The sequence below is a fragment of the Plectropomus leopardus genome, chromosome 22, assembly GCF_008729295.1.
Source record: "Plectropomus leopardus isolate mb chromosome 22, YSFRI_Pleo_2.0, whole genome shotgun sequence".
Lineage (NCBI taxonomy): Eukaryota > Metazoa > Chordata > Actinopteri > Perciformes > Serranidae > Plectropomus > Plectropomus leopardus.
In genome coordinates, this window is record NC_056484.1 from 934,401 (window position 1) to 959,170 (window position 24,770).

At 42.3% G+C, this 24,770-nt stretch overlaps 1 protein-coding gene across 5 annotated transcripts in view; it reads right to left on the minus strand.

Annotated features, from left to right (window-relative positions):
- Positions 1-24,770, minus strand: part of celf2 (cugbp, Elav-like family member 2) — a 277,136-nt gene that overhangs the window by 85,727 nt on the left and 166,639 nt on the right. For 4 of the 5 annotated variants that reach the window (XM_042511588.1, XM_042511585.1, XM_042511584.1 and 1 more), the window contains one exon: positions 16,111-16,307. In XM_042511588.1, coding sequence (XP_042367522.1) covers positions 16,111-16,288 — 178 coding nt within the window. In that variant the 5' untranslated portion in view covers positions 16,289-16,307. Of the gene's footprint in view, positions 1-16,110; positions 16,308-18,813; positions 18,846-24,770 lie in introns of those variants that run through there. The other variant, XM_042511587.1, reaches the window with a different exon arrangement.

Below are 24,770 nucleotides of genomic sequence, written 5' to 3' on the forward strand. Positions count from 1 at the left end.
AAAACATACCTTATTTTATTTTTAACAATTAAGGCAATTTATTTATCTTTTATAATTTTTGGCCAGTTTTTTCCCCCTAATTTTTCTTTTTGGTGATTTTTANTATCTTTTCTTTTTTTCTTTAAAATAAAGAAAACATACCTTATTTTATTTTTAACAATTAAGGCAATTTATTTATCTTTTATAATTTTTGGCCAGTTTTTTTCCCCTAATTTTTCTTTTTGGTGATTTTTAAAAACTTTCGATTTTTTTTCCTTTCAACCTGTGCAAAGGTTTACCCCAGCATTTCTACTACCTGTTTAAAAATTAGCTGACACTTTAAACTTCCTCCCAGTCACCTCACATGCTGCCTGCTCGCCATTTAAACGAGTTTCCTCACATAACAAGTGGCACGCTGGCACGGCTGAACGGAGCACCGCTAATAAAAAGCATAAAATTGCAAGTTGTTCCGCCCCAACAGCTCAAAACGTAACCGAGAGGAATGTGAGTAAAATGTCAGTCAAGCGCAGTTTCTGCACTTCCTCTCGTTTTTCTCCTCTCCTCTGTCCTCCTGCCCGTGACCCGGGAACGGATTTCAGCCCGCCATCTCAAAGGATGTCTCAAATATGAGCTTTTCGGCACGTCTCATGTTTCATTACGTTTAATGCCTGTCGCCTAATCTGTCCTCGTGTGTCTTCGTCGCCTCGTACACTCACAAGTTTTCCAGATGCATGACGACAAACAGAAACATGGCTGTCTATGTAAAAAACGAATGTTTCTTTGGCGCGGCAGCCAACCACAACGAGCTGCTTAACATCTGCAACTTCATCTCTTTACAAGCTAGTATGTAATATTTATCAAATACAAGTTATGGAAAATTGTCATGAAAACTATAATTGTAATTATCATTATAACTTATTTAAATACATTTTACAGATGTATTTTTAAGCCCTTTTTCCAGGTCATGTCCTTGTTTTTGTTTTGTATATTTTTGGTGCTTTTTCCTTTTTTTTGATTGCTTGCTTGTTGCTTTTTGTGTGCTAATTTTCAGGTACTTTTTGTGTGCTTTTTCCTTTTTTTTTTTTGCTAATATTGGGGTCATTTCTTCTTAAGCCGGTTCTTCTCTGATTATGAAAGAAATCAAACCAGTTTTCCCAGGTTTTAAAGGGTTAAAGCTGATATTTTAAGTTTTACTGTAACTCCAACAAAACAAAAAAAAAACCTCAAGAATCCAATTAATAATTTGTGTGAAAAGCAGAACGTGTGTGAGCCAGACGGGGACAGGCTGCACTGAAACCCCGGCTAATGAAAGTCTTTTATTAGATTAGTCGCTGCTTAAGCTACGATGACCCGTCCACCTGTTCTCTGGCGGGGGACGCTCCGATGTTCCCGTTTAAAATGGAAAACTACAAAGAAAGATATTCAATAATTAAAAGTACAAAGAAAGTGAAATTACAGTGCAGGTTGCCACCTCGGAGGCGCCTTTAGGTCTGATTGCCACGATGAGAACAACGCGTCCTGACCAGCGCCTGATTAAAAAAAAGCCAAAGTCGTCCTGAAATGCTAAAAGACTGATCACGTCTCTTCGGTTCGGACGCTCTCAGCTGCTCCGCCGTCTTGCAGCCGGGGGTCGACCTGTTGTCGGAGGGGGTAGATGTGTTGACAGCGGCGTGCTGCCGTGCGTCTGCGCGCAGTCAAAGGCCCCCTTCAGCAGCCATGAAGCATTTATGAACAGGCGTCTCCCTCCTCTGCTCGCTATTCCACTCACAGCTCCTCTTCTGTTTTTTTTCCCTCACAAACACTCTGCCCTTCTTCACGTGTCCTCTCACATACGAAGCTCGGCAGGCGCCACGGAGAGAAAATATATATAAGTCAAGGCCACGTTTTACTAAATCGAGTACATAAGAAGCTGTTGTGTGGCCTTGAGATACACTTAAGTCTCTTGTTTTGATTAATCTGTTTTCTCGTTTGATTTTCTGCGCTAACGAGAAGTTACAAAATGTTACAGAGAGCCAGCGTAACCTTTCTGCCTCAAGTGCAGCGCGCCTGCTACAAGTAAAAGACGTTAAAATTGGCGTCAGATTCAGCAGTTTAAGGGGAGAGTTAAGGTCATTTGCAACACTTAACGAGCGATTCTCGTTTTTTATGCCTCTGTGACGGCAGATCACGCAAGTTCTTATAAACCTGATGTCTCAAGAACGCCTCGAGGACGTTCATCCAAATTTTGCACAAACACTCACTCGGACTCAACGATGAACTGGTTAGTTTTTGGTGGTCGTAGATCAAAAGTTAAGGAACCTAATTCTAGTTTTGCACTAATTTATTTCTGAAGCCGGAAGTACACCTGCTTCAAGTAAACGAGGCTGAAGTTCGCTTTCGGTTTAGCAGTTACGAGGAAAAGTACTATGCAATGCCTGAACGACCGATTCTTGACTTTTGCAGCTCGTAGTGAGAGCAGCCTCAACAATTTGTAAAACCTTTATTCTGTTTGTTTAATTGCAAAAAAAGGGAGATTCTACTGTATTTTGCACACGGAGACTACACTGTACCAGGTCTCTCAAAACCCACTTCACTCTCTGTGATAATTTAGTCCAGATTTGACAAGACTAAGTATAGTAATAATTGATCTGGACCTAATGTGGTGTACGTGTGGAAAATGAAGTAAGAGCTTTTTTGCTTTTTAAATAATAGAATAAAGTGAAAGTGAATTTCATACAGCTTTGAAGCTTTACTTAAAATGTCACCACAGTAGGAGGCACAAAAAACAAAGAATTGGTTGTCAAGCATCACAAATTACATTTCCCTTAACTGCTGAATCTGAAGCTAACTTTGGCGTTGTTTACTTGGTGCACTTCCGATTTTGGGGAGAAAGGCTGGTCTGCTGAGCCGGCTTCACAACGTCACAAATCAACCAGAGCGAGAGACTGAATTGACCAAAACGAGGTAACAAATTCTCAGAATGAGCATCTTGTACACCTGATTTAGTGCGACATGGCCACCCATGGCACCTCCTGAGCTCCGTACACTCTTTCTGTTACACACACACACACACACACACACACACACACATCCGCAGCTAATAGATTTCTCCCAGTTTGCACTGGTGCGTCTGTGTGTTTTTGAGGGTCCCTCCTCAACAGCACAAGCAGAGAGTCTCTCCCCGCTCGGAGCCCTCTCGGCCTACAGGTAAATGTTTGTGCTGCGAGAAAAGAGACGCACGCCCACAAATTGAGGGGAAGAGCTTATTCATGCACCACTTTTTTTTCTGCACTTGTTCAAGGTTGTCGTGCACATACGTCTCTCAGTAAATAAAAAGCCCACATGCTGACATGCACTTAAAATAATACGCACGCTCTTATTGGCTTTCCGCAGCTTTGTGTGTGTGAGCTGCGAGTGTGCTGACTGTTAAACAGGTGGAACTGCAGCGTCTGTGTGTGTGTGTGTGTGTGTGTGTAAACGTGTGTGTGAGGTCCACTCCTCTTGCTCTTTGATCCTCGTCTTGACAGCCCACCACCTGGGACGATCCGTCACACGCCGCATGGCTCCCGGGCCCGGCTACACCATGGGAATCACAACACACAGCGGCTAACGCAGCGCTAACAGCCAGCCTTCCCCTGCACATTATACACTGTCAGAATCGCTAATGCTAACACCAAAAGCTAACCCTCCCATGTACCGATATGCCAAAAAATGCCGCTGGAATCATAATTCACTGCGCGCAGCTAGCAGCTAAGACTCATACAGGGCTGTTGGAAATGCTAATGACACACGAGGGGCCAAAGCTCGAACACAGGTGCAATTGGAATTATAATGGAATTATAATGTACAGTACTGAGGCTGAGAGCTCCCGCTTGTATACAAATAGCTTCACTCTGCAGTAAGTGTGCAGGAAGTATAGTGAGTACTGTTAACGCGCCTCACAGGGGAATCACCATGACTTCAACGATACGCTGCTGTGCATTTTTACATCAACACTGAGTCCAGAAAATTCACTTAAAGGTCCAGGTCAGGATTTGTTTTGTCATATTCATATTAAATGCACTCACATATATCATGAAAGAGTCAGAGACACAGGTGTCCTGCTGTTTACAAACATTAAAACCTGCTTCAGGAAGTGTTAACTTCAGCATTTTTCATCTGGAAGTGATCCATTTTTTTATTACATTTGTGCCTTTAACACCCCGACGCACTTATTGTGCCTGATTCAACCTCTTTTCAAGACCTTCCCCCCTTTTTTCATTTCTTGGACGACATGCTGTAGTAAGACCGCTTCATTGACAGTGATTTTACATCTCGACGCCAAAAGCCACCTTCCGTGTCTGCGTGATACGCCGCTGAAGAGCGTCAGTGGAGATCGCAGCTGGCAACAGCATCATATAAGGAGTGTGAGGGCGCCTATAGGCAAGTGCGAAGAGCGGTGAATGGGTCCAACAAACCCAGGACCTTCATGCTGGAGTCCAGTGTACACTTCCCGACTGAATGGGATGTTTTGTTTTTGACACCTTTACATGTACCTAAAATCCTGAAAATATCCTAAACTCCAAGTAATGTCCTCAAAACCAAGAAACCTCCTAAAATCCAAGAAACTTTCTCAATTCGAAGAAATGTCCTAAAATCTTAGAAATTTTCTAAAATCCTCAAATTGTCCACAGTCCTAGAAACAGTGTAAAATCCTACAAATGTCCTAAAATTCCTAAAATAGAGATTTCCTGAAAAAATATTTTCATAAACATGATCTTAAACTGGTCATTTTTAAACAGAAAAAAGTTGTGGTTTAGTGTTTAGTTTAGTGGTGTGAACTCTGTGAGGACTGAAACAACAAAGGTTATTTGATTTTGTTCTAGAAACAAGATTAATTTGTGAATATTCTCAAATATATCTACTTTAATACCATGAAGACCACAAACAGGGCGTTCAGTAGTTTAATTTCCATAGGAAATAACTGGAATACAGTTAGATAATTTATTTATTTATGACATTTTCTGAAAGAAAAATGTCCATTTTCGGCTGAGTGTCGCTAATTACCGCAGCACTAAAGCGATTCAACCTACAGCCGAAACCTCACGGCTGAAAAGACAAAGACAAAAGGGCCACCTGCAGAAAAATCAAACCCTTCGAATGCGAGAACAGAGACGGCACGCCGCCGCCCACACCGCCTGATTGACGGCTGATCTCTGGGGACGAGATGCAGCCACATCACAGCCGACACGAGTGTTTCGAGATTTTATGAGTTCAGCAGTAAATGCTCCTTTACATAAAAAACACCTAAAAACTAAAAGTAAAATCAATACCATCCAGAAACACAAACATCTTTAAATCACCTCCAACCTGAAATGTCATCGTGATGGCTTAAAAAAACACAAAAACATTCATTAAAGATTTGCAGGGAAAAAGCCCGGAGATAAACGCATGCAGGCAGATTACAGCATTTGATTTTCGATCACTGCTCAGATGAAAATCTGCCCGCCTCGGCCGCTCTGATGCCGCGTCCAGGGACCCACGCCCGTCCAATGGCAGACATCCGCTTTGAAAGCGCGAGCCAACTGTTTCCTCTCACTCAGCCGTGGCAACGGCGAGCGAACGCTCCGCCGTCCAACACAATTATCTGCTCTAATGGATTCAGTTGAGACGGGGCCGACCTGAGACGCGGCGCTGATTTATTTCATTCTTTCCTAAAGCAGAGCGGCCAATTATATCGCCTTAACTAGGCGTTAGCTGTTTTAGCCGGCTACCCAGGCCCAATTAGAGAGCAGCTGCAGGTGGATTTTAATGGGAGGCTGAGTGTGTGGATTCTCAGCTCGACTCTTTTTTCCTCTGTGTTTACACTTTTGCATACCTCAGCAACAGAGGGTTTGGTTATGACAGGGTTCGGTCATAAAAATCTGTAAAAACTAATGCGATTTGCAAAAAAGCAATTTCCAGGCCTGGAAAACTAAATGAACTGGAAAGTTTTGGAGAGGTCAAGTCTTTCAAGAGGCTGTATAATAAAACATGATGTGTCCAAGGACTGCCGGACATGTGAAAACCCAAAAATAATTTTTGTTTTTACAATTTCCTGCTGTGATCAGTGGTGTCATTTTTGGTGATTTTAAAAGAAAACATGCTTTCCAAACCTGCGGGCCATGTTTTCTTTTAAAATCAAAATTAAAAAACAAAAATTAAAAAAAAAAAATCTCTTTAAAAATCTACAAAAATTTTAAAGAAAAAAAATCAGCAATTTTTTTTCTTTAAAAAATACACATTTTTTAGTTTTTTTTAAGTTGCCCAAATCCTTATTTGGGTGTAAAATAACACAAAATGCAGCCATATAAAGTTGTATGCCTCTCCCATACAGCCCCTCCAAATAAACATATATTCCTCTGCAAAGTTGCAGAGCTGCATTTTATTTTATTCTTTTTTTTTACTCCTCTCCGAGCTCTTCGAGGTCGGCCAGAAAGCGGCTTTGATTTCCGGAAAGTGCTCTTGTTGTCTTTGCGGCTCGGGAGGGAGGATTTGGAGGGGAGGGGGTGACATTGGTGCTTTTCCACCAAAGTAACCAGTGGATTGTTTGGAGTTTCCAAGTGCTGCGAGCTGGACGGCTTCCTGCGCTGACAGGATTAGAACATCAGCCAAATGCCCGTCAGAGATGCGGCATTGTTTGAAGCCATCCACTCATCCTCTCGCTATTTTTCCATCTGACAATCTGTTCTTTACTGCGCTGTCAATTTCAAATGTGTTCTCTGCCTTTTTTTTTTTTTTTTTGCCCCCTCCATCTCGGCTGTCACTCAGCGGCTCGTTGACACACATAAATTAGAGACATTAAGGGGCATTTTTACAGCTGCACAGAGAGCGCGGAGGGAAGAAACGCAGGGAGGTGGAGTGTGTGTGTCCCGGGCCGCCCAGAGGCCTGGTGCGAGCTGTAATTGCAGCAGAGTGTTGTTAATGTGGGTCAGCGTCTGAGAGGAAGCCCCGGGGGTCAGAGGGACGTGGAGGCGAAGGAAAGGGAAGCGGAGTGATGGAGGGAGAGAGAGGGAGTCACTGTGAGAGCGGCAGCCGGCTTCGAAGGAAGGGCAGAGGGTGAAGCGCTCTGTTACACCCAACACACACACGCTCGTCTTTTTTATTTTCCCCCTTTTAATAAAGCGTGCTGCCGTCCTGCTGGACTGCAGGGCGTCACTGCCTCCACCTGCTCTGCATCCACCTGCTGATTCAGCCCCAAACATCTGAGCTGCAGCTCCGGGACGCGGCAGTGAGATGATTTAAAGGAAAGAAAAGCTGAACTGTGGCTTCAGAATAGGCTCAAGGGACCGTTCTCTATTTATCAGAGGAAGTGGTTGGCTGTTTTTTTTCCCCACTCAAATATTTCTTCCTTAAGCCACCTTACTGACTCTGGGAAAATGCTTGAAGAGCTTTTACCAAATGATGGTTTGCAAAGATCGACGTAAATTTGAAAATCCAACAATAGGTTGGATTAGGTTGAGGTAATTTTTGTGATTTATATTTTGTTGAGCCCGTGGGTTTGGAAGGTATGTTTTCTTCAAATCTTACTAAAATATTTAAAAGAAAAAAAACAAATAACATTTTTTTAGAGAAAAAAAACTGCAAAACATTTTAAAGGCAAAAATTTGTTTAAAAAAAAAAGAAAAATCACTCATTATTTTTTCAAGGGCAAAATTTTGTTTCACAGGTTTGTGAAAAACTTTCAGCATATGTTCAGTTTTCCAAATTTCCAAATTCCATGAGTTTAAAGGTTTTCCATGATTGTACGAACCCTGTGATAAACACATGGTCATTTTTTGGGTAAAGTATTCCTTTAAGACACAGAAAAGTATGACGTGTCATAAAAAAATTCGAATTATGATAGAAAAACAAAAAAATTTTTTTGCCTTTGGCTTATTTGCAGGTTAAACAGACATCATCGCTTCATTAGATATTAATTTCATGTCTTGACCTTTTAAATATCCTCTGTATATTTTCACCACAATGTTAACGAGTCTTTTCCATTCAGGAGAAATTAGTTCATTTGTCTTTTGATTTATGTTGTTATTTTTTCTCAGATTCTGAATGATTTGCCGTGTTGAGCACAGAGACTCTTCTGTTGGATATAGGCTGTTAATGAAGACATTTAACTTATTCTGTGCATGTGTGTGAATGTAAGTGTGTGTCTCAGCAGCTCATGTGGGCAGGCTGTATCATTAAGATAAATGACACAGCACGTCCCCTGCCAACACACACACACACACACGCGCACACACACACACACACACACACAGCAACAAACCCGTCATGGCGCTTAAGGTTGTGTTTTAGCAAAAGGACCATTTTCTGTTTACCCCTCTGGCTCTCTTTGTCTCATTCTCTCTTTATCTCTCCCTCCATCTCTATCTCTCTTTCAGCACAAAATGCCAAATTGCTCCATTTCTCACTTGCTCCCCCTCCTCCGCTGCTCATCCACTCATCTGGTTATTAACTCCAAACACATTAAACCAACAGTGGTGCCGCGATATTCCCCAGACCATCCTAGTCTGAATTAAAAAAAAAAAAAAAAAAAGAAAACAAACACACACACACACACCCACACACACACCCACACACCCCTGGGTCAAACTGCAAATGGATTCTGCATGACGCACAACAGCGACACCATTCAATGCTTTAGGGCCAAAAACGCTGAGAACTCATAAAAGGACGCAAGTTCCTGGTTCTCGCTGACCTAAACAGACTTACAGAGATCACTTAAATCAGCTATACTCAACTCATCAAATCTGGCCCCTGATAGGGTGCCAGGTGGCCAAAAAATAAAAACTAAGTGGTTCACACTGGGAATTGTTTTTGTACTTCTAGTATCTCTAACGTGTCAGAGTGCATAAAACAGCATCAAAAAAAGTGCCAGCGGAGGATCCTCCACACCCCCGCAAAGGTCCTAGATGAGACACTAATGTCCTAAAATATTAGAAACATCCTTAACATTCAAAAAATGTCCTGAAATCCTAGAATTGTCCTTACATCTGCTACTGCTACATACTAAAATCCTTGAAACGACCTAAAACTCAAGAAATGTCCTAAATTCCTGGGAATGTCCTTAAATCCTAGAAACATCCTAAAATCCTTAAATCCTAGACATAAAAATCCTAAGAACATCCTAAAATCTGAGAAACGTTCTAAAGTTGTGAAAATGTCCCAAAGTCCTAAAAACATCCTAAAATCTTAGACACCTCCTTAAGTCCTTAAAATAACCTAAAAATGTTTCCTAAAATACCAAAACATCCTTAACTGTCCTAAAATCCTATACTAATGTCCTTAACTCCTAAAGATTTCCTTAAATCCGTGAAACGTCCTAAAATCCTACAAACGTCCTATAATCCATGAAACATCCTTGTGTCCTTAAAACATCCTCAAATCCTAGAAAACATGTTTGGGGCCGCTGCCATTGGCCCCTGTCCTCCTCTCATCTTACAAAAGCGGCCCCCCAAGCAAAGCAAGTTGAGTATCTCTGCTCTAAAGTATTTGCAATTTGGATTTTTGGAAGCGGGCGTCTTTGGAGAGGTGATATTTTTTTGGAGCCAGAAATATTGAGACTTGTGTTTGCTGGAGGAGTTTTCTTCCTGTCAGGCTGGAGAAGCCTCTCAAACAGCACTCACGGCCGTCATGTGCCGCCAGATGATGACAATAATAAAACAGGAGGATTACGCTGATCCACAGATATCCACTCTGCGCTCTGACGTGCAGAGCTCTGAGCCAGCAGTAAGTCCTGGGTATTATCTTAGACCTCCTGTAATTAATCGTTAATTTATTCAGAGCAGGCCGTGTCCGATGTATGACTGCAATTTTAAAACAATATTTTACTACAAACCGGACAAGAAAAGAAGAACATAGCTTTGGGCCAATCGGCACACACTGATGAATGGAGCTGATGTGAATCAGGCCTAAAAACACAAACATGCCCCAGAGCTGTGGACTCCAGTTAGTCTGAAGGCACAACCATCAGGACTTTGAGGCTTCACTTCAGATTCCTACAAACGCTGCAAAACGTCCTTACAAGTTCACTGCACGTCACGCTGTCCGAGACGTGTCTAAAAAAGTCCTCCTCCGTCTGGTGAGAAAGAAATACTCAACTGACTTTGCTTGGGGGCCAGTCACAGCCATGTGTTCCAGGATTTTAGGACATTTGTCAGATTTTAGGACCTTTCTTGGTTTTTAGGATTATTCTAAGATTTCAGGACTATTTTAGGATTTCAGGACATTTCGAGGATTACGTCTATTAACAACTCTCACATTTAAACAGACTTTTCAAATTACTGCACAATTCAGGATAAAATAAAAAGATCATGAACAGGGAGATAAATAAATGTAAGCTGAATTTAAATTATGATATAACGTGATATTTTCATTATGATATTACATGTCTGAGAGTCCGCTCCAGCGTGGACAGTTCCTGTCATGGCACGCGACCAATATGCACAGAGTTGGCTATGGACAATGAGAGTGGAGCGGACACCGGCGGAGACAACAGCGGAGACACCGGCGGAGACAACAGCGGAGACACAGACGGAGACAACAGCGGAGAATGAGAGCGGAGTGGACATTTGGAGACACTGGCCGAGACACCAGTGGAAAATGGTCAGCACCAGTAACTCGTCCCAGTCTTTGTCTCTCAGTCCGCAGCAGCGTCAGGTCTCACGGTGCAGGCTGGTCAGCAGGTCAATGATGAGAAACAACAGGGCGCTGAGTTTAGGATTATTTCTCTCTTAATTTGTTCGCTTGTTATTTTCAAGGCAGAACATGAAGAAAGGTCGTTTTTTTTTTTTTTTTTTTTTTTTTTTTAGCGCGACCAGCGGCGCCCCTCCAGGTGACCTCCTATATCTCCTGGACAGTATATTTCCTACTTGTTCACTGATGATCTAAATAAGTCCCTAAATATTTCTCTTGTTGCGTTTTTCAAAAACATCGCCGCTGAGAGGCTCCGAAAAGCCGCTAAATAGTGATAAAGTCGGCCCGTTAGCAGTCCTCTCCTCCGTCACCCTGGGACCTTAGATCGTCTTGTTCGTTTGTTTTTGGACGTTGAAATGTTTTATTGTGTAACAGTGTCCCTACACTACAGCGAAAACACCGATTGACGGAAAATCTCGTCAATGGCTGGGAAAGAGTTAAAAAAAGAAACAATGGGTTAAACCCTGCTGCTGACTGATCGAGCAGCAGCAGTTTGACACGCAGCATAATGCAGTGTGTGTAGGACTGGAGGAGCGAAACCATGGCAACATGGACATATCAAAGCAATTTAAGCTTATTATTATCGGTTCTATTTATCGTCCATAAACTGTATTATCGGAATTATCGATATCGATATGATGTCCCATTATATCTCACTTAGGAATAAAAGGGAACCTTTAAGCTTGACAGAAATAGTGATTTGATGTATATCGTGATATATATCGATATTGACTGATATGAAAAAACATATCGTGATGAGACTTCCACATCGCCCAGCCCGAACCTTAACTCTCAGTTACACTGTTTTTTCAGTTTCTACTGTAACAATCGTGTCTCCTTCTTGATTCCAAATGATATTTTTAGCAAAACTTCTGTAAGAGAAAAACATCAATACACATCCACAACATTCAGACGAACAATTCAGAACACAACCGCCAAGACACACACCGCTAGTTAGAGACCGAAAACTGAGCAGGAGTTCCTCCAAAAATCATGTAAAGGAAATCTATACAGACAAACTAATCAGAATTAACAAGCCTCAGTCTCATATCCTCCGAAGACGTCTGAGCTGAACATTTCATTTAGAACTGATCTTGTACTTTGCTTAATTTCCGCTGTCAGTGAATGTTTACCGTGTCGTGCTGTTTTTTGTTTGTTCTTTTTTTGGACCAGCTGAAATGTCAGCTAATGAGGATCCAAACAAAAACCCAGAAACAGAGAACGGCTCGTCGGTGGGGCCGTGGAACTTTTTCTGCGTCTCGGTGGGACTAACAAACTCATTTGAATCCAAACTGCTGTTTTTACCAAAAAGAAAAACTGCCTCCGGGTCGCCACCGGGGCGTCGGAGCGGGCTCATTTGCCCCAAATGGCCGTCATCCTTTTCAAACAACGGCGTCGCTAATTTAAAATAAGCACGCCGAGGGAAGAGAGGGGCCACCGTTTTCCTGACACCGGTGAAATTACCGTCGGATGCGGCGCCACGGTGAAACCGGCGAGGGGGCCGCTGGAGCTCCCTGGAGTTGAGCGGGTGCAGACGAGGCCACGCGGCTTACTTAACTATGAGAAAACAACAACCGAGCCCAAAGGCTGCGAGTAACAAGGCCAGAAAGTGCCCAATCAAACGCTGCATTTCCTCTTAAAACACTCCAAAGGAGAGACGGCGAGAATCATTCAAGGAAGGAAGAATAAAAGGCATGGTAGGTGGTTGTTTTTTCTCGTCCCCTGTAGAAGTGGCGGTGAGTGATACTCTTGACTCATCAGCCGCAAAAACAACTCATTTCAAGGGTGGTGGAGACGGAGCAGGAGATTTTAGGAAGCTGAAGGACAGCAGGGGGAACTTTGGCCCTTTTCTTTTCCCTCCTCTGAATCAGTGGAGAGAAAAAGAGGAGACTGGTGGGAAGAGGAGTCATCTCAAGGCTACGAGCACACAAACACAAAGCGCATGACAAGTGTGTTGGTGTGCAAAAATGAGTTGATTTGGGTTCTTGGCAGAACGCTGTCTCCAGGCTTTCATAAGCTCATATGACTCAGTCGGCATGAGAGGAAGCCAGAGAGAGAGAAACTAAAAACAGAAGCAGACCGAGTGTGTAGGTGCAGGAAGGTGAAAGACAGCACAGCTTTTAGCCACCGAAAAAATTACATTCACTTTCAAAACATCGTCTCAATAGCATGTCGCGGTTTAGAATTTGTGTCAGCTCGCCCGCTCCTCCGACTGTCGGGCATGAAGCTGTCATCTCAGATAGTTTTTATTAAAAAATGAAATCAAAAAATAAATAATCAGGAGCAAATTTTGCAAATGTATTCACAAAAATGTTGGCTCAAATTCATGTTAAAAGAGGAGAAAAGTGAAAATAAATGCCATAAATATGAATACCATCACCCGTTTCCAATTTGATCAACATCATAAGAAATGCATATTTAATGCACCGTAACATATGCAACATTACAGCCAGGAAAACGTTGGTATTGTACATTTCTGCAAACAACCAATGTGTTACATTTACTTGTTTCATATAGTTTCTAAAGTGATGTAGGTATATGAGCTACATGTGGTTTTTTATACCGGCCATTCACTGCATTTCACGACAGAAAAGTGTCACAAAAAATCTGCCCGAAGTCGTCAAATACTGCTGCTTTTGCAGCGCTTTCTGCCAAAAGCCACCTTTCATGTCTGCATAATACACTGCTGGATGGCATCAGCTGAGAACACAGCCGGACAGAACCGGTTATGTTATAGGTCAGAGGATGGATTTACAGCACATGCTGTGACAGCAGGATATGAAGATAGACGGAGTCAAGTTGAAATACTGCTAAAATATCACTGGTAACGATGTAATATCAGGAGACTCAATAGGGCAAGGAGGAGGGACGGTGGATTGGTCCAACAAACTCCAGACTTTCATGCGAGAGTCTGGTGTTCACCTCCCGTCTGAAGGTGATATTGTGATTTTTTCTACATGTGCCAAATTCCTCTAATCCTAACCATGCGCGTCAGCTTGTGCGTTTGTTGACGTCCTGGCGTTGGTTGCTGTGTGCTTTTGTTGCCTAAACACAACCAGCGGCCTCCCACCATGTGCTTGTGTTGAGATCACAGTAGCGGCATCGCAGAACATCAACAGCAGACGCAGAAGGATACCCAGAGTGTAATATATAGCCGCTTAAGTCCACTGACAAAGCGGCAAAATGTTTTTCAACTGGAGATAGTGAGGCAATCTGCAATTATGCAGGAAATGTCCCAAAAAATGCAAGAGATGTGTTAAAGGTGGAAAAAAGAGAAAGGGGGAGAGGGAATTATTAGATTTTTTTTTTTAAAGAGTAAAATGTCCAAAAAAAGGTTATAATTACTTATATTAAAGACTTAAAATGATGTTGCAACAAGAATATATATATGAAATTTTAATATTATTTTTAATTTTTTGCACATTTTCTGGTAATTTCTTTGTTTTTTTTTTTTTACTAATTTCTTGCTTATTTTGGGTTTATTTCTTGTTGAAATGCTTATTGCCTTCTTTCCATATTTTTGAGAAAAATTACGCCAGTTTTGTTAGGTTTCAAAGGGTTACACAAACTGAATCAAGGGGTGAAATAAAAGCTTTGCAGCATTCGAATGCTGATTTAGGATTCAAACGTCAGTTTTGTGAATGAAGCTTGAAGTATTCGGTACAGCCCTGATAATAACTGAAGTGTTTCTCCGGTGCAAACATTGTCAAAGTCAATCTGTCAACAATCAATCAATCATGCACATTAATCCTTGATTCAATTCCATTTTTCTGGCAGACGAGTGTTTCCCTGCTTTATTCAGATTTTGTTTGGTGTCTGAAACTTGAAATTCTCCTCACAGTCTGATGGCAGCACAGCCTCTCTCTCTCTTTACTTTCCTCCCACTCTCCATGTCTCATCAGGAGTGTCATCAGCCCCCACTCCGGCTGATGCCTGTTAATATGGCAGCGCTATTGTCTGCCCGCTCATTGCTGCTGTCTCTATTGTTTGCTCTCACACTTGACGAATTCATCAAAGGAAAGAGAAAAGGAATGGGAGAAAATAGCTGCAAATCATGCAGCTTCGCACAATTGACTGTGCAAGTCTGGCGGGGCGAGTCTTTGTCTTCAAATGGTGCACGAAATGTGTGTTTGCTCGTGTAATTTCGCACATATATCATTTGTTCTGCCATTAACTAGGTGGGACGGCCCGCTCACACACACACACACACACACACACACACACACACAGACCGTCACTGCGTCTGTGTGGAGGTGAACACACACTCTGTGTTCATTTAAGTGTGTCACTGTACGTCTGCATTATTTCATACGCACATCTCTGGTCTCCTTCTCTTAAATTAAGATGGGAACAATAAGAGGAACAAATATCAAAATATAGTTACAGTGAAGATAATTTCTATACTTTACGGTGACAGAAAGGAAAGGAGAAAAAAAGGAGGAAAAAAGAAAGAAAGAAAGAATAGCATGAAGAAAGACATCAAAATAAGGAGGGAGATGAAGAAAGAAAGAGGAGAGCAAGAAATGGAAAAGAAAGGAAAGGGGGCTAAAAGAAAGAAAAGAAATTTGGAAAAGGATGAAGGAGAAAAGGAAGGAAAGTGGGATGATGTAAGTGTACAATATTAGAATGAAGAACAGATAGAAAAGAAAAGAAATGGAGGGGAAGAGGAAGACTTAAAGAAACAGGACAGAAAAAGAAAGGACAACATGGGAGGAAAGAAGGTATGAGAGAAGATAAACAAAGAAAGAAAAAGAGAGAGAAGAAAGACTGAAAAAACAAGGGAACAGATGGAGAAAAAAGGAAAAAGTAGGAAAAGAATTACAGAATAAAGAAGAGAAAGAAAATAAATGGTGGCCAAAAGAAAGAAAAGAAAGGCTGAAAGAAATAGAAACGAGTAAAAGGGAAGGAGGGACAGAAAAAATGAATGATAAAATGAAGGATTAAAATAAAAGAAATAAAGGAAGAAAGAGAGAGAGAAATGAGTCAAGTGGAAAAAAATGAGGACAGGGAAGAAGAGAAGGAAGAGAGAAAGGAGGGAATTAAGGAAGAAAGAAGGAATTTAAGTGAAAAAGGAAGTTAAGCGGACAAAGTAAGAAAAGAATAACAGAAAAACAGTAAGAAGAGAAATGGGGCAAAGAGAAGAAAAAGAAGAAAGACTGAAAGAAAAAGGAAGAAAAGAAAAGGAGGAAAGCGTGAAAAATGGAGACTGAAAGGAAGAAAGACTAAAAGGGAAAGGAGAAATAAAGAAACAGAGGACAGAAAGTAAAAGAAGAAGGGAGTGAAGGAATAAAATAAATTCTTAATCTGTGAATCTCCGACAGGCATCGGCTCAGTGCAGCCGAGTAAAACCAACAATATCCATCTGAGAGGAAAATAAATTGATTAAATTGAGTCAAAGAAAAGAGGCGAGCGCCCGTGTGAGCGCGCTCTGTGGCGCCGTACCTTTGCTCTGTGGAGGGTTCTGGCTGCGGTCTCGGAGGATGTTGATCTGGTAGACGGCGCCGTACGGCTCAAACAGCTCCTTCAGCTCCTTTTCCGACCAGGAGCGCGGGATCTGACCCACAAACATCTTGATGGCGTCCGGGTCTGGCTGGTCCGAGTGCTCCAGCGCCCCGTTCATCTTCCCGGCCGTGCCGTTACTGTCGGAGACACGGAGGAGAGGACGTCAGGAGCGCAGAAATACAACACATTTACACCAATGACAAATAAATTTAGACTTGTTGTCCAAGTTTTATTTTGTTGTTCTTCTTCGTCACTCAGGCACAACTAGAATTACCGCCGCTCGCTCGTATGCCTCCGTGCACCAATCAAACTGCACTTCGCTTGGTAGCGCCCCATGTTTAAAAGCTGTATCCTCAGACCTCTGCTGCAGTTCATCCCCTCTCCCTCCCCCTTTCACCATTAACCTTTCTCTGCAATAAATGCAAACCCCCTCCCCCCCAAAACGAGAAAGACAAAAGTTGCACCTCCAGTTTACATCCATGACAGTAGGAGAGTTTCCATTACAGATGTGTGCAAAACTTAAGCAATATTTTTGAACTGTTGATAAAACTCAATGTAAAGATGATTGTTTCCACTGAGTGATGTTCTGCGACCATCCCGGTAACCATGGCGATGGATGTTATACACATTAGCAGCTTTATTTGTATTGCAGCCACCAATCCAAGGCCACGTATGTGTGTTATGGAGCCATGATGGAAAGGCGAGCCCCTCATACGTGGGAGCGGCCTCGTACGAGGGATTTCTGGTAGCTGATAGTCCACGATTTCACAGAGGAATTGTGGATTCAAAACTTCCAGATGATCCGCTCAACTTTCTCAGAGTTATGTGATGCAATAACAGCTCTTGTAGCTCCTGCTGCATCATGGGAGCCAGTTCATGCTGACAAGCACATAGCTGTAGCATCATGTGACCTAGAAAACTAAAAAACCTTCTTTGTGCTAAACGGGAGTTTTCTGGAAATTGACGTGTTTCTATTAGGTGTATTTTATATTAGCAATTTCAATTTGCACAATTTGAGGGTTAATGGAAACCCACCTGGTGAAAACATGGGCGCTTCACACACAGAAGATCTCCAAAATCAGCACAGATTACAGATTACTGTCACCAGTTCAGCATCTGACCTAATATCCTGCGTTCTGTTCGTGAGATATGATGCTGAGTAAAGTGTTTTTGCAGATCATCATGAAGTCTCAGTTCCTCACAAACTTCATTTTCAACATTAAAAAGAGTCTTGAGGCCGTCACAGCGGCAGTAAAACTCACTGAGCGCCACAACACTAATAAAAACTCTCCTTACAGCAGAGTGAGGCAGCTTTCAATACAGGCTTTACAGACTGATACCACTGAAGCTGGCAATTTCCCCACGTACTGACACCACACAGCAGCAGAGTGATATATCACGCTGACCCTAAAAGTGGGTTTTTGATAGTAAAGATGCAGCGTCGGATCTGTTCAGGATGCCAGAAACACTGATTTTATTCCTGCTATTTCACAGCACAACAGAAGCAACATACAAAGCTAGGTCTTTATTTTCACCGGACTTGTTGACATGCTGTTGTAGGAGCGGCGGCGGAGAGCGGAGACACTTTATGAATGCGTGCGGGCTCTGCTGTCGGGCTGTTGTTGTCGAGGTTGTGTGTGAGGGATCAGAGCTGCCGAACCTGGACAGCGAAACCTCGGGGCCCCTCTCACAGGGCGCACATGCCGAGACGCCGATCGCTCTGCTTGTGTTTCCACATCTGGAAGACACGTGAAGCAGAGGTGAAGCGCTTCCGCCCGCAGAGCGTCCACAGGCCAGGGACCAATCGCAGCGGCCCCAAAATGACTGTGGGATTTCTAAGATTTTAGAAACATCTAAGATTTTAGAAACATCCTAGTACGGTTTGGGGATTTTAGGATATTTTTAGGATTTTTGACATGTTTCTAAGATTTAAGCAAGTTTCAGAATTTTCAGACACTTTTCCAACTTTAGGACATTTCTAGAACTTTGGGATATTTCTTGGATTTCTAGATGTTTCTAGGATTTTAGGACATTAGGACCTCTGTCGGGGGTGTTCAGGATCCTCTACTGGCAACTTTTTCAATTAACAAGCTCTATTTTGATGCTGTTTCATGCACTCTGGCACCTTATGGAGACTAAAAGCACAAAAACAATTCCCAGTGTGAATCACTTTATTTTTATTATCAATTAGAAAATGGTTGGGGGGCACCTGGCGCCCTATCAGGGGTCCAGATTTGGCCCGCGGGCTGTAAGTTGAGCATCACTGCCCTACAGAGACGTGTGAGGCAAAGCGTGACTGTTTTGAGGACAATCAAATGGCTACAAACACACACAAACACACACACATGACTGCCATCAAGGCCTGTGGTCTATTTAAGATGGCTGAAAACCAATCCAATGAAACCAAAGTCAATGGCTGTGCTGTTTTATTGCTCTACTTTCTCTTTTGTTATTCTCGGCAGGAGAGAGAAAGAGCATTATCTTAAGAGGCAAAAACAAAACAAAGCCAAATCCCGAGCTTGGTTAGCTGACAACACTAATACCACCCTATAAAGCTCAGCAAGAGAGAAGGAGCGAGGGAAGGAAGGAGGGGAAAGAGAGATATGGAGAGAGGCTGGGGAGGGAGGGAAAAAACATCCAGACCTTTGAACGCGAGCCATCCATCTTTTGCAGAAAGAGCCGAGGCGCTCGGCAGAAACGCCCAATTCTTTAAAGGACTTAAAGGACATGTCAAATAAAAACGCCACAACCGGAGAAGGAGTCAACGAGCCAAACCGGTGCTAACAGTCCTCGAGGGCAACAACCGCTCCTCGCTAAGCTGTCCGATAAATCGCGGGGGCCCCGGCGACGAGGGAGCCCCGAGGGTGGTGGCTGATGGGGTGAGGGGGGATAGGGAAGGAAGGGAGGGAAGGGCGGCGGCGTTGGCGAGGAGTAACCGTCCCTATCACCGGCGGATGTTTGGGCACATCAACGACTGTATCGGACGAGCTGCCGCGGTCTCTGGGTTCAGACTGCAGCACATCATCCCCTCGCCCTCTGACACACACACACACACACACACACACACACACACACACACACACACACACAGAGCTGATGTGTGTGAGAGTGAAAGAATAGCTGAAGACAATCCCTCATTGTTGGATGTTTGTGTGAGGCCTGCGGGGATTGGACGTGTCCACGGGGGGAGACGATACAATAGCCAGTGTTCAGGGTTCATACACATTTTACCAAGACATTTCCAGGACTTTTTCATGACTTTACGGTCAATTTTCAAGACCATACATTCTCCGAAATGACCGCTGATACGCCTTATTAGCTCTGTTTCATTACAAAATAACAGATCTTTAAAAATGTTGTTTTTACTTTACAGCTGATTTTTAAAGAAAATGATGAATGTTGGCAAAATGTGGCAAAAATTAAAAAAAATTTTTTTTTGGTGATTTAAGAAAAACAGATTTTTTTAAAGAAAACATTTTGATGTGTTTTTTGTTTTTTTGTTAAATTTTGGCAATCTTTTTTTAAATGTATGCTTTTTAAAAGTTTTTGCAAATAAGTTAAGAATAATTTGAGATTTGTGATTTTTTAAAACAGAGTTTTGTCATTTTTTTTAAAAATCATTTTGTGGCGATTTTTACAGAAAATGGTGGCATTTTTTCTCAAAATTTTGTCTTTTAAAAAAAAAACATTTTGGAGGATTTTTTAAATTTTTTTTTCCAATTTTTGAGGAATTGGGATTATTTCTTTAAATTTAAATTATTTACCATTATTTACCAAAGATTTCTTTTCATTGACATTCTAGTTACATTTTATAAGGAACAATTTGGTTATTTTTGTTTGTTAGTTTTTTAATATTTGGTGATTTTTTTAAGCAAACATGCCTTCCATACCTGTGGGTAAGAAGGCCTTTTTGCTTAAAAATCGTTTTTTTTTTAAATCAACAAAATCACATCATTTTTCACAGCGAGAGACGGTAAAAACAGAAATTATCATTGGATTTACAGATTTCCAGTGCTCCTTGAACACATAATGTGTTGTTTTACAGATTTGTAAAAAATATTTCCAAGACTTTTCCAGTTTGTTTTTTTTATGCGTGTTTGAACCCTGAGTGTCAGAGGAGCGCCTCTCGGCCGGGACACTGTCCGCCCTGTGCTCCCTCCGCGTTCACTCCGCCTGCTAAGACAATGAATCGGTTCACACTTTCAGCCATAAGGCGTCCGCACGCAGAACTGTCTTGTGTAGATTGTCCACCCCGTCTTCTCCCCGAGGTGCTCGGGAGTCTCCTCGCTACAAAGGAATGAGCGCCTCCTCCATCGCCCCCGTGGCCAAGACTGACAAGGTGTTATTGCAAGCAGACAGAGCTTTAGCGTGTGTGTGTAGATGTTTGTGCGAGTGTGTGAAGCTCAGCAGGAGAGTGTCCTGGGGCTCGGATTAAGTCGTTGAGTGGATCCACTCCTGCCATAGCCTCTCCATCTCCCTCCCTCTTCTTCCTCTCTTTCTCTCCCTCTCAATTTGAGCCAATTGTTTGCCTTAATGGCTTAACTATTGCTTCCATCACTCCGGTCTCCCTGCAGCACGGGGCCGTGACTGAGGGCCCATCTACACCCACCGTGTGTGTGTGTGTGTGTGTGTGTGTGGGTCTTTGAAGCAGCTGCTGAGGGCCGTTATTCCCTCACCTCACACTCACATTAGACAGCCGGCTCGTTCTTCCAAACTACAGCTGCACGATATTGACCATAAAACCTGATGGCGGTTATTTCGGTTTTCATTCATCATCTTTATTTTACGTTCACAGCTCCTCAGACGTCCCAGCTATTAAAGAAATTGTTTCAACAATTTTTTGGCAAACGCACTAATCTGCTTTCTTTGAGACGACGAGAGGAGAGGCTCAGTATCGATCTTATGTCTGTCAGGATGTGGTTAGCTTAGCTTAGCATAAAGCCTTGAGGCTGGACACAGAGAAAGTCTCTGTCCTCCTCAAGTCATGTACGCTGTTTTATTCACACAATGTATGTGGATCGTTTAACCCTTTCACGTCAGATTTCTCGTGCTGCATTAAGACACCTAACACAAGCATTCAAACATCTGAAAACCAAGAAAATTGGTTTGATTTCTTTCCAAAACACAAAAAAATTACCAATGAGCAGCTTGGAAAAAAAGGTGGTGCACTACATACACTGAGTTTAATAGAAAGGGGAGCACCTGAATTTATTAAAATGTTGAAAAACATTCCTTTTTAAAAAGCCTGGTGTACCATAATACTGTGCAAGTCGCTCTGGTGCTCCGTGGTCACATAATGTGACTGAAAAGTGACGACTGGAGCTCTGCACCTGCCTCACCTGCTCACACTACCGCCACTACAATTCAGTGAGTTAGACTGATACTGCAGCGCCCTTAAACCTGATGATTTATCCTTTGTAAGCTGGAAACAAACTATCAGCTCTCCAGTTCAGATATTAACAGTATTTGCAGGTCGCAGTAGTGTTTCATGGTCACAAAATGTGACAAAATAGTCACAGTCTGGAGCTCTGCAAAAGCCCTGCTTTGTTTGTGTGTGTGTGTGTGTGTGTGTGTGAGAGAGAGAGACGCAGAGAGCCACAGGAGAGAGCGAGGGAACCAAAATGTAGTGGCTTAAAGGAACGACAATTTATACTCAGTGTTAACAATATAGTCATTTTATACATTGCAAGTAGAACAAGCCGCAAACATCGAGTATATTCCATTTATCGCCCACCCCTACCCTATAGTTTTTATAAAAAAACAAGTAGTGCAGCTTTAAGTGCATACGAACTGTCACTGTCCTCAGCTGCGATGCTGCGATGCTCCAGTGACAACAATCAAACCATATATGGAGGATATTATCAGGAATAAGGGGAATAAGCACCGCCCTCCACAGATGAAGAGTAAACAGTGACAGCGAGGAGCTACCTGGAATACATTAATGTTCTGCTATCCTTCTGTTCCTCTTGTTCACAGCTGGACGCCAACATGCAGCCCGACAGGAATGTGCTACAAAAAGACGGCGAGGAGGAGGAGGAGACGGAGAGGACGAGCGAGGCGCGGGAGACTGGGAATACAAGAGAGGGAGAGCGCAGAGGAGACGGATGAAGATGAGCCAGGTCTCGGAGTAAGCACAGCTCAGAGCTCAGCGTGGGCTCCCTCACAAAGCGGGCACACGTACACACATATACACACGCATACATACACACATGCACACACACACACATGCATACACACACACACACGTACACACATGCATACACACACGGGCTGCAGTTCGGGCTGGCTGCGTTGATCCCCCTGCTGTTTTCCCCTTCTGTTTCTGCTCTAAAACACACATCCTCTCTGACTCCCTTAACCCCTCAATCGCAGTGCACACACGCCACAAAACACCGCTCACACACAGACTCACACACACACACACACACACTTCAGTGGGTTCGCAGAAGGGCCGAGCTGTCACACACTTCTTCTCATTGGCAGCGTGTTTGCAGGGTGTGTAACGGTCCCACAGGGGAACTAATCTTGTTGACAAGCAGAGTGAGAAACATCAGTTCCCCCCCGAGGGAGCAGGGCAGCCAAGGTCAGCTAAACACACACACACACACACACACACACACACACACACACACACACACCTAGATACACGCACATGTACAGACATGCTAAACACACACACACACACACACACACACACACACACACATCTTCAGAGCTGGACAGTTGCTTCTCCTCACACATACACACCTTGACGGATTCTTACACAACTTTTACACAGACAGAAAATGTGGAGGATGCCGAAACTGAAGAGCTCGACAGACACACACACACACACACACACACACACACACACAAATGTATCATGTTGTTATGATCATGTTATCGTCATATACAAAATTTTGTAATGGTTTTAAAAAGCAGTAAAAGCAGTAATTCCAAAAGTATATTTAATTTTTTTTTTGTTGTTAAGATAAGGTGGGTTTTGTTTTTCTGTTGTAACACACCACAAAGAGGGTGGGGAGGGGAAAAAAATACTGGAACATAGTTTTGTACTTTGTATTTGATATTGGTACAATGGTTTTCAAATTTTTAAAAAAGTGTCTCATATATATGATTTAACTTGATTACATTCACACCTGGTATTAATGTGTGTTTATCCACCATCCAATTCTGAAGGTATGTTTTTCAATAGTCATAAATACAGGGGCACCTCTTTCTTAACAGTAACATTTATATAGTGCACAGCATGCACCACAACGTCATATACTGTATACCCCAATAAAATATCAGGAAGGCATGAAGCCTGTTTCCCAAACAGATGATGATTTGGTGTGTTTTTGCAAAAAGAGATAAAAGGCTGCAAATTGATTTTCACAAAGCGTTGGTGTACGTCACAACAACTAGTGAACTCGGAAAATCATTAAACCGCATCAGTGAGTCATTCAGTGGCACTTGTTTTCTTAATTAGCTCTCTGCTATGAATGATGGGATGCTGTCAAAGACAGAGCAGTTTGTGTTACTTCACACTATTTAACTTTTCTCTCTCACTAGTTTAAAGTGGGCGAGACCGAGAAAAAACACATGATGTCACGTTCTTCCATGCACCAACCGGGATTTAGCAACATTTACATCCGACGCCAACAGGTGGGCAGAGTGGTCAGTGTTCAACAAACAGATTACACCAAACCCACACAGTCCTTATCAGCTTTTTAGTTTTTTTGAATGTTATGAAACTTAAGAAATAATACCTTTTTTTAAAAAAAAAAAAAAACAGAACAAAAAAACCACAAATTTTAACTATTTGAAACCTGAGTAATTTGGTTTGATTTCTTTGGGGGAAAATGGAAATAAGAAACAAGAAATGACCCAAATATTACCAAGAAATCAGTAAAAAAGACAAGAAAAGGAAAAGAGAAGGATTTTACACGTTTTTAGGATTTTAGCACATTTCTAGGAATTTTGAACACATTTCTCCTATTTTGGGACATTTCTGGGACATAAGGACATTTCTAGGATTTTTAAGGTTTTTAGGATGTTTCATTTCATGTTTTCACATTTCTGGGAGTTTAGGACCTTTCTCTGATATAAGGACATTTTCAGGACATTTCTAGGATTTGAGGACAATTGTGTTTTGTTTAAGATGTGTCTCTGAATTTAGGATGTCTTTAGGATTTTAGGACATTTCTAGGAGTACAGGACATTCGTGTCTTATCGAGGACCTCTGTCGGGGGGTGTGGGGGATCCTCCGCTGACACTTTTTTGATCAACAAGCTCTATTTTGATGCTGTTTTATTCACTCTGGCACTTTATGTAAGTACAAAACACACTTCTCAGTGTGAATCACTTTATTTTTATTGTAAATTAGAAAATGTCTGAGGGGCCACATGGCACCCTATCAGAGTCCAGATCTGGATCTGATAAGTTGAGTATCACTGCCCTATTTGAAGGTAAGATGGTCCCAAATGGAGCTAACACACACCTAAACTATCACCTCAGACAGCCACGAGCAGAGACAGACACATCAAGAAAAACACACACAATTCATTTCATCGCGCTGAATATTTTCTGCTGCTGCATCAAACTGTAAACAAGATTAGCAA